The sequence below is a fragment of the Gracilinanus agilis genome, chromosome 4 (genome assembly GCF_016433145.1).
Source record: "Gracilinanus agilis isolate LMUSP501 chromosome 4, AgileGrace, whole genome shotgun sequence".
Taxonomy (NCBI): Eukaryota; Metazoa; Chordata; class Mammalia; order Didelphimorphia; family Didelphidae; genus Gracilinanus; species Gracilinanus agilis.
The window spans coordinates 260,001,494-260,014,208 of NC_058133.1; the positions used below are offsets into that span (position 1 = coordinate 260,001,494).

Consider the following 12,715-nt stretch of genomic DNA (forward strand, 5'->3'; position numbering starts at 1 on the left):
AAAAGATTAAGAACTCCCTATCTAGAGGTCTCATAAGTATCACTAGTACTGGTGGGATAGGACCTGTGATTTGTATATGGCTTTACATGGGTATATTTTATATTTTAATTTATAATATAATATAATAATATAAAAATAAAAATAAAATAAGACAACCCAGGGAACTGAGCAGGGAATCATAATAGTGAGCATCTGAGTTGAGATCAACAAAGCAACAAAAGCAATTTTGTCATCAGAGCAAAATACAGATCATCTGGAGAGAAAGAATGGTAAATCAGAAAACATTACGAACCTGGCACAGAAGCATGATATAGCAGAATGATGGGGGGGTTTCAATCATCTAGGCATTTGCTGGAGGTCTCTAACTGTCAAAGTACAGCAAATAAGTTCTTTACTCAATTTAATGGTAACTTCATCCTTCAACAAGTGAAGAAACCAAAAAAGGAAAGGCTATTCTGGATATGGTACTTACTAAAAGGAAGGAATAGAAGTTGGAATAGAAGTAATGGGTACTTTGGAGGGAAGTGCTCACTAGTCTGTCCATTAACAAGTCAGTGAACAAATATTTTTTAAGTGCTTGCTATGCCATAGAGGTGTCTAGATGGTTCAGTGGAGAGAAGAATGGGCCTGGAATGAGGAACACATAAGTTCAAATCTGGCCTCAGACATTTACTAGTTATGTGACCCTCAGCAAGTCACTTAATCCTGTTTGCCTTTATCCTCTGGAAAAGGAAATGGTAAATCACTCTTAGAGTAGTTTACCAAGAAAACCCATGGGATAGCATGGTCCATGAATCAGAAAGAGTTAGGCATAACTGAAAGATAAAACAACAGCTTTATGCTAGGCATTGTGCTAATCACTGGGTTATAGTTCTTGCCCTCTGATGATAAACAAAAACCAACTTTGAACACATAAGTTATATACAAGATAATCTCAGAGGGAAGGTGCATGCCTTAAGGGGGTTTGGGAAGAGCTTCCAAAGATGGTTGGAAAGGCGACACTAGAAGAAAGCCAGGGGGTGGAAGAAGGAGAACATTCCAGGCATGCAGAATAGCAGGGAGGCCAATGCCATTGAATCATAGAGTACATGGAGGGGAGGTAAAGTGTAAGAAAACTGGAAAGGCAGGACAAGACGAAGTTAGGAAGACCTTTAAAAATCAAATAGAAGAGTGGTGTGACTCTGGGCAAGTCATTCAAACCCAGCTGCTTAGTCCTTATTGCTCTTCTGCTTTGGAATAGACTTATAACTGATTCTAGGATAGAAGGTAAAGTTAAAAAAAAAATCAAATGGGATTTTATATCTGACTCAGAAGGTAATAGGGAAGTTCTGGCGTTTATTGAATAGGGAGGGTGCTTTTAGGTAGGTCATGATAGCTGAGTGGGGAAAGACTTGAGGCAGGAGAGGCCAACCAAAAAGGCTATAGTCCAAGTGTGAGGTGATGTGACCACTTTCTCTTGGTGTCTGTGGTAGCAAAGGAAAGGAAAGCAAAGGTGGTCTGACCTTTTCACATGCAAGCAATTAAGAAGCAGCAAGTTATTAAACGTTTATTACATGTCACACACTGCAGTATTACTCCAGATATGGAGTATTACATTCATTTCTCAGTACCACAGTTTATAAAGGGCATCGTTAAGGTGGACATACACTCTAGATTTTGGGAAGCATTTCAAAAGATTCATTAAAAATTCTACAGGGGAAATCATACTAGCAAAGATAGGGAGCTCTCAAGAAGGAAATCCTAGACACAAAAGGAAACAATTCTGAGATAGAGGAAAACTGGAAGTGTCTAAAGGGACTGATGTAATCACACTGAGAAACTCACTACTGAACTTAGTTTTTTAAAAAGATGGGTATAAAATATGGAAGCAAGGCTGGATAACAGGATAAATACAAAAGCATGGCAAGGTACAATAAGGTAAGTCAGGAGTGCTAAAACTCAAGAGTTGAAGTTGATGAAAAAAGCTTAGGACAACACAAAAGTTTTTGGGTTTTTTTTTTGTCTGTTTTAAAGGCATTTAGGGGAAAAGAGAAGGATCAAAGAGGTATTTCTGCTTGAGATAAATGGAACAAGGCTAATTAACTTCTAAGAGGAGGCTCAAATCTTATTTTGTTTCTGATTTTTTCTAAAAAGGAGAATGATCTCTGAACTCAAAAGAGCAAAAAAAAAAGGCTAATGAAGAGGTGATACTCAATATTAAAAAAAATGGTAGGGAAGCATGTAAGTGCCCTCATGAATTCAAATTACTTGGTCTAGATAACCTTTATTCTTTGGTACTAAGAGAACTAATAGATAAAACTGATGACTAATTCATTGTAAAAAAATAATTGACTGTGAAGAACTGTAGGACTGGGGAAGGGCAAATATTCTAATTTCTAAAGAGAAGAAGAGAACAGACTCTGAAAGTTATAGGACAGTGAGCATGGCCTTGGTTCCTACCCAAATTCTAGAACTGATATTTAAAGAGCTAGTTAGAGAATATTTAGAAAAGGAAGCACTGATCACAGAATGCTAGTATTTATTTGTTTTTTGAACTTACTACTTTTTAAGAATAAAACTGCCTAACTATTAGATCAGGAGAATAATGTATACAGTTTTATACTTTATCTAAATTTCAGCAAAACATATGATAAAGTATCTCATGCTATTCTTATAAAAATATGGAAAAGTAAGAGCAAGAATATGGTATAATTTGATACATTTGGAATTGGCTGAGTAGTTGCAGTATAGTTTACAAAGGATGGTTACAGTGTAGTTCAATGTCAAATGGTCAGTAGGAGTATATCACAGAGATTAGGGCTTGATTCCAGGCTTTCAACATTTTTATCAGTGACTTGGGAAAAAATGGATAGATTAACATTTTAATCCAATCTGCTGATGACACAAAGCTGGGAGGGAGAAGCACTACCCCAGGTAACAGAGGAACCAGATTCCAAATGGATCTTGGCATAGGCCAGGGCATTGGGCTGGCTCTACCATGATGAAATTGATTAAGAATAGGATAAACTCTCATGCTTAGATCCCAAAACTTGACTTGCCATGTACCAGATGGGGAGATAGGCCTAGCAGTTTGTCTGAGAAAGATATTAACTATACAAGTAAGGAGTAAACACATGTATAGTAAACAAAAAAAACTATGTGATCTCGCTTGGATTGCATTAAAGGAGACAAGAGCTTTCAGGAATAGGCAAAAAATAAGTCCCTCTGTACTCTGACATGGTCCGAACTGAACTTATTGCCACATATTTGGAATATTATTTTCAATTATGCATCTTTCATTGTAAAACTGAAGTTGAAGTTTAAAATCTGGCAGAGCTTATGATTGTTTCCAGCTCTGCAAAAGAGGCTATTCAATCAGTTAACCCAACGGTTCCCAAACTTTTTTGGCCTACCGCCCCCTTTCTAGAAAAAAATTACTTAGTGCCCCTGGAAATTAATTTTTTAAAAATTTTAATAGCAATTAATAAGAAAGATAAATGCACTTGTGGCCATCACTGCCTCCCTGGATTGCTGCAGCACCCACCAGGGGGCGGTGGCGCCCACTTTGGGAATCACTGAGTTAACCAATCAACAAGCATTTAAGTGCCTTCTATATGCCAAAAGTGAGGTATTATTCTGGATGAAAAAGTTATGTTTAATTTTGGTCATCATAGTTTATGAAGGACATTATTAAGCTGAATAGTGTCCAGAGGAGGGCAAACAAAGTGGTGAGGGGACTTAAGTCCACATGAAAACTGGAATAAGGAACTGCTGATATTAAGCCTGAAAAGAAGAGTGGGGAGGAGAGACCATAATTATCTTTAAGTATTTGGGAGCTGTTATATGGAAGAGATATGCACAGAATCATATAATTTTAGCGCTGTAAGGGACATCTAGGACAACCATATCCAAAAGAAATCCACACACTATAGAGTTGGCCATTCAGCCTCTGTTTAGAGCCAAGTTTCAGAATTAGAAGCAATAGGCAGAAGTTCCAAAAGTCAATTTTGGCTTGATGTCAGGAAGAACTTCATAGTCTAAGCTGCCCCAAAGTAAAGGAGGCTACCTCAGGAGGGGGCAGTTTTCCCATTACTGGTGATTTTTAAGTAGATGCCTGAATGACCACTTTCTGGTCATATAGAATTAGAGTCTTTTTTTTTTAAATACAGATTATACTAGATCTTTTTTAAGTGAAATTCTGATTTCATCATCATCATAATTAATAATAATATCTATCATTTACCTAGTGCTAACCATGTGCATGGTTCTGTGCTAAATACTTTACAATGATTATTTTTTCATTTGATCCTCACAACCCTGGGAGGTAAGCGCTATTATTCTCATTTTACAGATGAAGACACTAGGACAAACAGATGTTAAGTGATTTGCCCAGGGTCACACAGGAAGTGTGTGAGGCCATCTTTGGAGTCAAGTCTTCTTGACTATAGGCCCAGTATTCATTCTATCCATTGAGCCAAGCGCTGCCCCATCAGTATGAGAACTACCCCTACCTAGCCCTGTCTTAAATAGTTTCAGAGATAAGTCTTTGATATTTGGTAGATAAATCTTTGAATTGCCTATGTCTTAAATACACAAATGACTTGCCCATGTTCATATAGCTAATAAGTATTAATTAGTTTTGGAATTTGAACCTTCCTGATTCCAGGTCCAGCTCTTTACTAAGCCACAATGCCTCTATTAAGTTAGACTGGTTAAAATAACACCAAAGAAATGCAGAGGCCAGCTTAAAAAGCAAACAGGTATATGGTCTAACAGCAATGCACAAGAGAACATATAACAAAATGTGATAATGGCAAGGTGGTCTAGGATCAGCAGTTAGGATAAACAATTCCAAAGCCGAAGGGCTGCTGCCGTCCTTGCCCCTGCTCCAGGAAGAGCTACCCTGAGGTTTGTGTTGAATATAGAGCAGCACTGACCCCTTTTCCATACTTAATATTTCTTGATCAAGTCATATAGCCACAGAAGGCACACATACTCTCATTCACTCTTCATTCAACAAGTATTTATTAAATATCTATAATATGCTAGACAGTATACTAGGGGCTGAACACACAAAGACAAAAACAGAACAATCCTTGCTGTTAAGTGAGTTATATTCTATCTGGAGTAAAACAGATTAGCAGAGAAGCAAATATAAAAACTATACAAAGTGATATTAGGAGTGGGGAGATGGACACCAACAACTGGGCACTGCCTCCTCAGTTTAGATAGCAGGGAAATTACAGGTCAACGCAACCATTTGATTCTTAATAACTATATGAGTTAGGTGCTTTTACCGCTATTTTAGAGATGAGGAAACTGGGGTAGTTGGAAGTTAATGGTAGGTATCTGCAGCTGGATGCTCTTAACCATTACACCCAATGCCTGACTGTGTATGCTTAAGTTTTAAGGTTCAAAAAATGCTTTATATACATTAACTCGTATAAGTTCTTCCATACCCTAAAGAGTTGATTGGGCTTGAGGTCCACTCCTTACTCCCCTCCCCACTAAGGAGCTGAGATAACCCAACAATTGGATCTAGGCCAGATATCACCACAGACTCGAGTACAGAAACTGTGCCCAAAAGTGCAACACAATGGGAAGATTTGGGCTGTAAGCAGTGTAAAAGTGTATTCTCAACTCCTTCCTTTTGCAATTGAAGACCCTAGGATCTAGAGATAAAATGCCTTGCCCAAATGGTGAGCCATAACTAGAACTCAGTCCTATGTTCCTGTCCAGAGCGCTTGCCACTCTGCTATTGTCCCTAAGGCATTAGTTAACTAACGTAAGGGTTCTTATCACTTGTTTGGCTTGGGCTCATCGGGTGGAAATCGCAGAGGTTGATTGTAAAGGAAAACTAACAACTGAGAGACGCCGCCAAGTGGAACAGGCTGTTTTGGTAAGTAGGGCATTCCCCATCATTGGAGGTTTCCAAGGGGCAGGCTGGATGGTTACTTGTCAGAGGGATTACATTCGAGATTCTTTCTCGGAGGTTGGGCTACACGACCTCTAAGATCCCTTTCAACTCTCGGGAATCCTGCAGATAGGGCCTGGAGCGAGAACCGGTCAGGATCATACAGGAAGAGCCCCGGGCACTACAAGGTCCGTGCAGACTCGAGCCCAATACTCACGCATTATACTCACCACCTCGCCCCGCCCCCCACGAGTGAGGAAAAGAGTACGCATGCGCTCGGTTCGCCACCTGCATTGCCCGGTCCCTCCCACTCTGCCCTCTCCTTCCACCCCTTCGGTCTCCCCCCAACCGCTCTTCCGCTTAGGCGGGACCCCACAGTTCGGTCACCTGGGTGTTCTCTCCCTCCCGAAAGACCTGCGCCACCCGCTGCCGCAGGTAAGCGCCCAAGTCTCGGCCCCGTTTGGTCTCGTCCAAAGGCCATTCCTCACAGAGCTTGAGGAAACGCCGGTAACGGCTGGCCGACATCTTGGGCCCCTGCGCTCGCCGCCCCTTCGGGGGAAGAGCCGGATAGAAGCAAAGGGACGCATGCGCGCTAAGGCCTCGTAGCAAGGAGGAGGGAGGGGAGCGCGCACGCGCAGTTGATGTCTTTCCAGGTTACTACCCCCCAACTAGGGGCGCTACACACCTATCTTAATTAAGTCTCTTCCTTACTCACATTACGTTCAATAAAGAAGTGTTAAGTCGAGTCAAATCCGGTCTAATTCATGTTTTGCCTTCCACGTTTATTGTACAATCGTTTCCCTTGTGTCCGACTTTTCGTGATCTCATTTGGGATTTTCTTGGCGAAGATACTAGAGTGGTTTTCCATTTCTTTCTGAGGCTTGTGATACAGACGAGGAAACTGAGGCCAACAGGTGAAGTGACTTGCCCAGGGTCAAACAATAGGGTTATATTTGAACTCCGGAAGATGAAACTTCTCAACTACAGTTTCTGCAGTCTATCCACAGCGCCACCTAGCTGCTGATTTTTTGCCTTCTCATTTCTAAAGATAAGCCAAAAATTGAAAGAGAATCAGGGCTTGAAGTCAGAAGCCTTGAGTTCGAATCATCCATCTCTGCTTGTGACATTTAGGGGAGCATTTCTGCCTCTCTAGTTCCCATCTTTAAAATGGAATAGGAATAGGAACACCACCACTACCACCCACGCATTTGCAGAAAAGAATATAAAAGTATAGAGGTTGCATAGTTGCAAACATCCATGATGGACATCTGAAACAAAAGCCTTGAATTTGAATTCCAATCAGGTGTTTACAAGCCATGTGACCTTGAACAAGTAACTTAACCTTGTACGGCCTTAGCTTCCTCCTCTCTTCTATTCTTCCCCAGCAGCCTCCATTGCCATTACATTGAAAGTGTTAAAAATAAATAACTCATACTTTCTATCTTACAAAGAAAGGCCTTTTTAGACCTTAAAGTTCTAAAGAATGTGTTGTTATAGTTAAGATGTTTCATCTGAATGACAAGACAGCAGAAAGTTCTTCCTGCTTATTTCTCTGTGTTCTCAGCCTCTCTCTCAGATGTTTGTTTCTCAGTCTCTTTTCCTGGCCCTTCCTGGTGTCCTGACTCTTTTCTATTTTTTTCCCCAGTGTTTCTTTCTTAACTTCCAAATGCTGTCTCCTCTTCCCCCCCAACCTAACTTCTTTCTTCTTGTCATTTCTCGTTCCTTCCGTGTCAAATAGGACCAAATCTGAGATTCTTTTTTCTTGCTAGTTCTAATAAGTGTACAGGACCTCTTATTTAGTCCCATGCAGGACTTCTTGCTCTCTGAAGCCTTTGAATATCTTCATGGTTACTTCATGGTAGTAGGAAGAACACTGAGATTAAAACAAAGTTTTGGATTTGATTCCTAGCTTTATGATTTTTAAGACCTGGGTCAATCATTTAGGATTATAAGATCACTGATTTAGAACTAGAAGGAAATGGAAATCATCAAGTCTAATCCTGTTACTTTACTGATGAGGAAGCTGAGTCAGATAGAGGTTGCATGATTTGCCCAGGGTTGCACAGCTAGCAAATGTGGAAGGCATCATTCAAACTCAGGTCTTCCTACCTCATTAAACCTTTCTTCAGGGACCTCAGAAGTTATCTAGGCCAAACTGCTTATTTTACAGATGAGGAAGCCAAGAAAGGTTAGTTAAGTGACTTGGCCAGGGTCACACTGGAAATAAGGGGCAGAGCTAGGTACTGCTAGATTCTGTTATTCCAAGTTCATTGCCCTTTCTACTATTGCCACACTGCTGTAAAATGAGAATAATTGTTTTCTTTTTTTTTTTAACCCTTATCTTCCTACCAGCAATTCTAAGAAGGACAAGAGCTAGATAAACAGGGGTAAGTGGCTTACCCAGGGTCACACAATTAGGAAGTGTCTGAGGCCAGATTTGAACCCCAGGTCTTCTCAGCTCCAAGTTTGGTGCTCTATACACTATGCTACCTACCTGCCCCAATAAAAATAATTCTTGTGCTATTTGCCTCACAGAATTTTGATGAGGCAATGGCATTGTAAACCTTAAAACACTTTGTAAATGCAAACTATAATTTCCCATGAGTATTCAGCCTTCAGAACATGACCTAGGCATTTCCACATGTCTAAAACAACCCAGTTTTCTGCCCATGTCACCAAATCTTCATCCTCTTTAACATTAGCTTTCATCATCCTGGAAACCTTTCACCGATTAAAGCCACCTGTTTTCCATACCAAAACTACCTGGCCTTTTCTGCTTAATTATTATATTTATAGCTCCACCTTCCTGGTGATTACATGATTATTTCCCTTGAGGTCAAGGATAACATGTTTCATGTCTAGTGAAGAGTGCAGAGCACTTTATCCTGTGGGTCCTGCAAGCTGCTTGTTGACTGACATCAGCTGCAATTGTGGAAAGTTCTTGGCTTGGGCCTGACCACTGCTTCTAGGGTGGTGGAAAAATGTTCCTGAAGTCTCTGCATACTGACCTTGGCGTCCACTGGTATGCCCTTACTCAGCACCCCAAGCAGTCAGGAAGGTTGTTGAGTCAGTAAATGGTTTTGGCTCCCAAGGTAGAAGTATGTGGGTGGGCCAGGAAAAGAAGTTGGATGCCAAATGAAGCCCTGAGTAATGACCTCCCTCCGCAATTCCTTCCCCCCTTTTCCTCTAGTTAGGTTTTGTTTTCGAGGCCGAATTCAGATCCGCCTTTTCACCCTTCTCTAAAGGCTTCTCTGTGGGAACCCAGGAACCTCCTGCAGTTGCCAGGGGACAATGGGGTAGGGAGAACCCTCTTGCTTTGTTTGAGGTAGGTATTGTTTTTCTCAGTTTATGCCTGCTCATAGCCTGTTCCTGACTGTCAATAGGCAGGCCTTGTCAATTATCCAGCCCCCTCGGAGACACATTAAAAAGCCCTCCCTGGAATTTGACTTGTTGGTGCCAGCCCCCAGAGGAGTTCATGACCATTTTAACACCCACCTGCTGACAGTCACTCAGCCCTCATTGAATGTGCTCTTCCCCTAGTTTATTGAAAAAAAAAATCCCAGTACAGCAACACCTCCTGAGCAATTTAGAATCTCTATTTGGGCTTTATAGAGCCCCAAGCTCTCTTTATAGAAATGAGGCACTGTAACAAGGAGGGAAGGAGAGGGAGGGGATACCGCACCCATTTTTCATGTTATAATGATTACAGTAATTGAGACTCAGAATTGTACATTTAAAATGCTTGAAAGTAAAGATACGGTTTTTGTAATGCTTTGATGTTAATAATGTAAACATTAGAAAGGAATTAGATACTTAGCCAAATTGTGATGTACAAGTGCCTACTTTTACTTCCTTTAGCCTGCTCATTAATAGAAAAAATTGCATATGGTACACCATGTTCTACCATATTTAAAATAGTGGGTTGGTAAATCTGAATACTAATCCATGTGCTAGAGTCATAGATTTAAAGCTGGAAGGGATCTGAGAGGTCATCCAGTTTAGTTTCCCTCATTTTACGAGAGGAGGAAACCAAGACTCAGAGAGCTTTAGTGACTTGCCCAAAGCTATGCAGGTAATAATAAGTGACAGAGCCAGAATTCAAACCCAGATCTTCCAATCTCTAGTCTCCTTCACTTGACCTGGCTACCTCCCTTGTATCTTGGAATGGAGACTAAGCATTAATTCTAAAGCAGAAGAGTAGTAAGAGCTAGGCAATTGGAGTTAAGTGACTTGCCCAGGGTCACACAGCTAGAAAGTGTCTAAGGCAATATTTTAACCCCGGTCCTCTTGACTTCAGGCCTGGCAATCTATCTATTGTGCTACCTAGCTGCCCCATATTATCCCTCTTTAAAAAATCCACATTAAATAAATCCACACTAAACATCCCCACTTCTTTCAATAGATCTATTTAATTGCTTTTGTATGATGGTAGCTTGACCCTTGAATCCTTCTCCCTAGAAACTAACATGTGGATACTTCCATATAAAGGAGGTTCTTTGTTTTGAACACACTGGTGTTTGGGGTGCTCTGAAAAAGGTTGAAGTAATATAATGCAGTGAAGCCTAACAATTTCCTATTGCACTATGTCTCAGACATCAGAAGGGAACATCTGCTATAGAATAAAGCATGCACATATTCCTGAGAATAGTCTGGAAAAGTCTGAAAAAGAGAGGTCAAAAACAGATCTATGGCAGTAAGAGATTTAAAGATACGGTATTTTGTTCTTAGACTAGATCTCACACTTTTTGTCTAATATCAGGGCAGCTCAGTGACAGCATGGAGAAATTTTAAGAGATTTCTAATGAAATGGACCCAAAATCTGGCTGCAAGTCAGCAAGCTTGGCTTTTGTTCAGTTCAGAATTTGTCCCAGTGGCTCTTTTTTCTTCCTTCCCTCCCTTCCTTTTGGTTCTTGGCACCCATGCTTTCATTTTAGTTCCTTGCCTCATCTTCTGTTTTATGTTTTGGCCACAGAGGATGCTGATTTAAATCAAAAGTCAGAAGTTTAGATCATTTTGAAGAGCTGCTGATGAGTGGTCTTGCTTTGCCATTTGTTTTATTAGGCTGCTTTCTGCCCTTTCCAGCACAGTCTGAAAAGGTTCTCGCAGCTGCTAAGAGTGATGGAGCTGCCAATGATGCTGCCCAAAGGCCCCAAGCTTCCTGATGACGTGGTGTTAGGAAAGAGCTGAAATAACATGCTAGTGTTTAGCCTTCTCTTAATCACCCAGGGGACACCAGTGGAACAGGTTGGATGCCTGAGCTCATAGGTCTTCTCTCTGGTTTGGTAACTGTGGGGAAAATCACTTCTTATCTGGAAAATCTGTTTTGGCCTCACTCTTTATTTCGTACATACTACCATCACTAATAACTGCCATCTCTGCCATTTTACAGATAAAGAAACTGAGTCATAGTGAAAGCCTAAGAATCATAATTCACATTTATATAGAACTTTAAGACTTGCAAACGTAACAAACTTATAATATCTAAAGATGAAGCTAAAGTTAGTATCTGAGTTGATCAACCCTCCATTGCCATTTTCTTGCTTAACCTATACGAACTTAAATGTTTTTCATAATTGTTTCGATTTCTCCCACCTTTAAAAGAAAGCACCATAGCCTTCCACTGTGAAAATTAGTGTTTATTCATTCAGGGTTAAAAATAAGACTTTTGGAAGGACTACCAAAGCAGATTTTTTTTTCACTGAAAGTGTGTAAGAACACATTATAACTTCATTTGATTGGAATATTTTTTAAGAATTTCTGCCAAACAATTTTCAGATAAAGAAATCAAAACTATCCATAAACACATGAAAAAGTGTTCTAAATCTCTTATAATTAGTGAAATGCAAATCAAAACAATTCTGAGGTACCACCTCACACCTAGCAGATTAGCTAACATGACAGCAAAGGAAAGTGGTGAACGTTGGAGGGGATGTGGGAAAATTGGTACATTAATGCATTGCTGGTGGAGTTGTGAATTGATCCAACCATTCTGGATGGCAATTTGGAACTATGCCCAAAGGGCTATAAAAGACTGTCTGCCAACCATACCACTGTTGGATTTATACCCCAAAGAGATCATAGGGAAAAAGACTTGTACAAAAATACTTATAGCCGTGCTCTTTGTGGTGGCAAAAAATTGGAAAATGAGGGAATGTCCTTCAGTTGGAGAATGGCTGGACAAATTATGGTATCTGTTGGTGATGGAATACTATTGTGCTCAAAGGAATAATGAACTGGAGGAATTCCATGCGAACTAGAAAGACCTCCAGGAATTGATGCAGAGTGAAAGGAGCAGAACCAGGAGAACATTGTACACAGAGATGGATACACTGGTAAAATCGAATGTAATGGACTTCTATACTAGCAGCAATGCAATAATTCAGGACAATTCTGAGGGACTTATGAGAACGAATGCTACCCAAATTCAGAGGAAAAACTGTGGGAGTAGAAACACAAAAGAAAAACAACTGCTTGATCACATGGGTTGATGGGGATATGATTGGAGATATAGACTCTAAACGATCACCCTAGTGCAAATATCAATAATATGGAACTAGGTCTTAATAAAAAAAAAAAAAAGAATTTCTGCCAAAGAGTAAGAGAGAGGGACTATGTAATTTTAAGTATATATTGCTTCCCTAATCTTGTATGGCTTTCTATCCTTCTTTCTTTCCCTCCCTCCTGCCCCATTCAGATAGTTATAGTACAGCTGACTTAGTCCATGATGAATCAATCCACAATGTGCGCGTTCTTCTCTGTCTCATGGTAAGTCTGTATGTAGAGAAGCAGAGATATGATATTTAGAGTTGAGTTTGGATAGTT

The 12,715-nt window shown here is 40.3% G+C and overlaps 1 protein-coding gene across 1 annotated transcript in view; it reads right to left on the reverse strand.

The window, feature by feature from the left end:
* Nucleotides 1-6,564, reverse strand: part of LOC123245265 (ubiquinol-cytochrome-c reductase complex assembly factor 2) — a 39,201-nt gene extending 32,637 nt beyond the window's left edge. Inside the window, exon 1 of the mRNA XM_044674083.1 lies at nt 6,281-6,564. Within this exon, the coding sequence (XP_044530018.1) occupies nt 6,281-6,418 (138 nt within the window). The 5' untranslated portion in view covers nt 6,419-6,564. The remainder of the gene's footprint in view (nt 1-6,280) is intronic.
* Nucleotides 6,565-12,715: the final 6,151 nt, after the last annotated feature.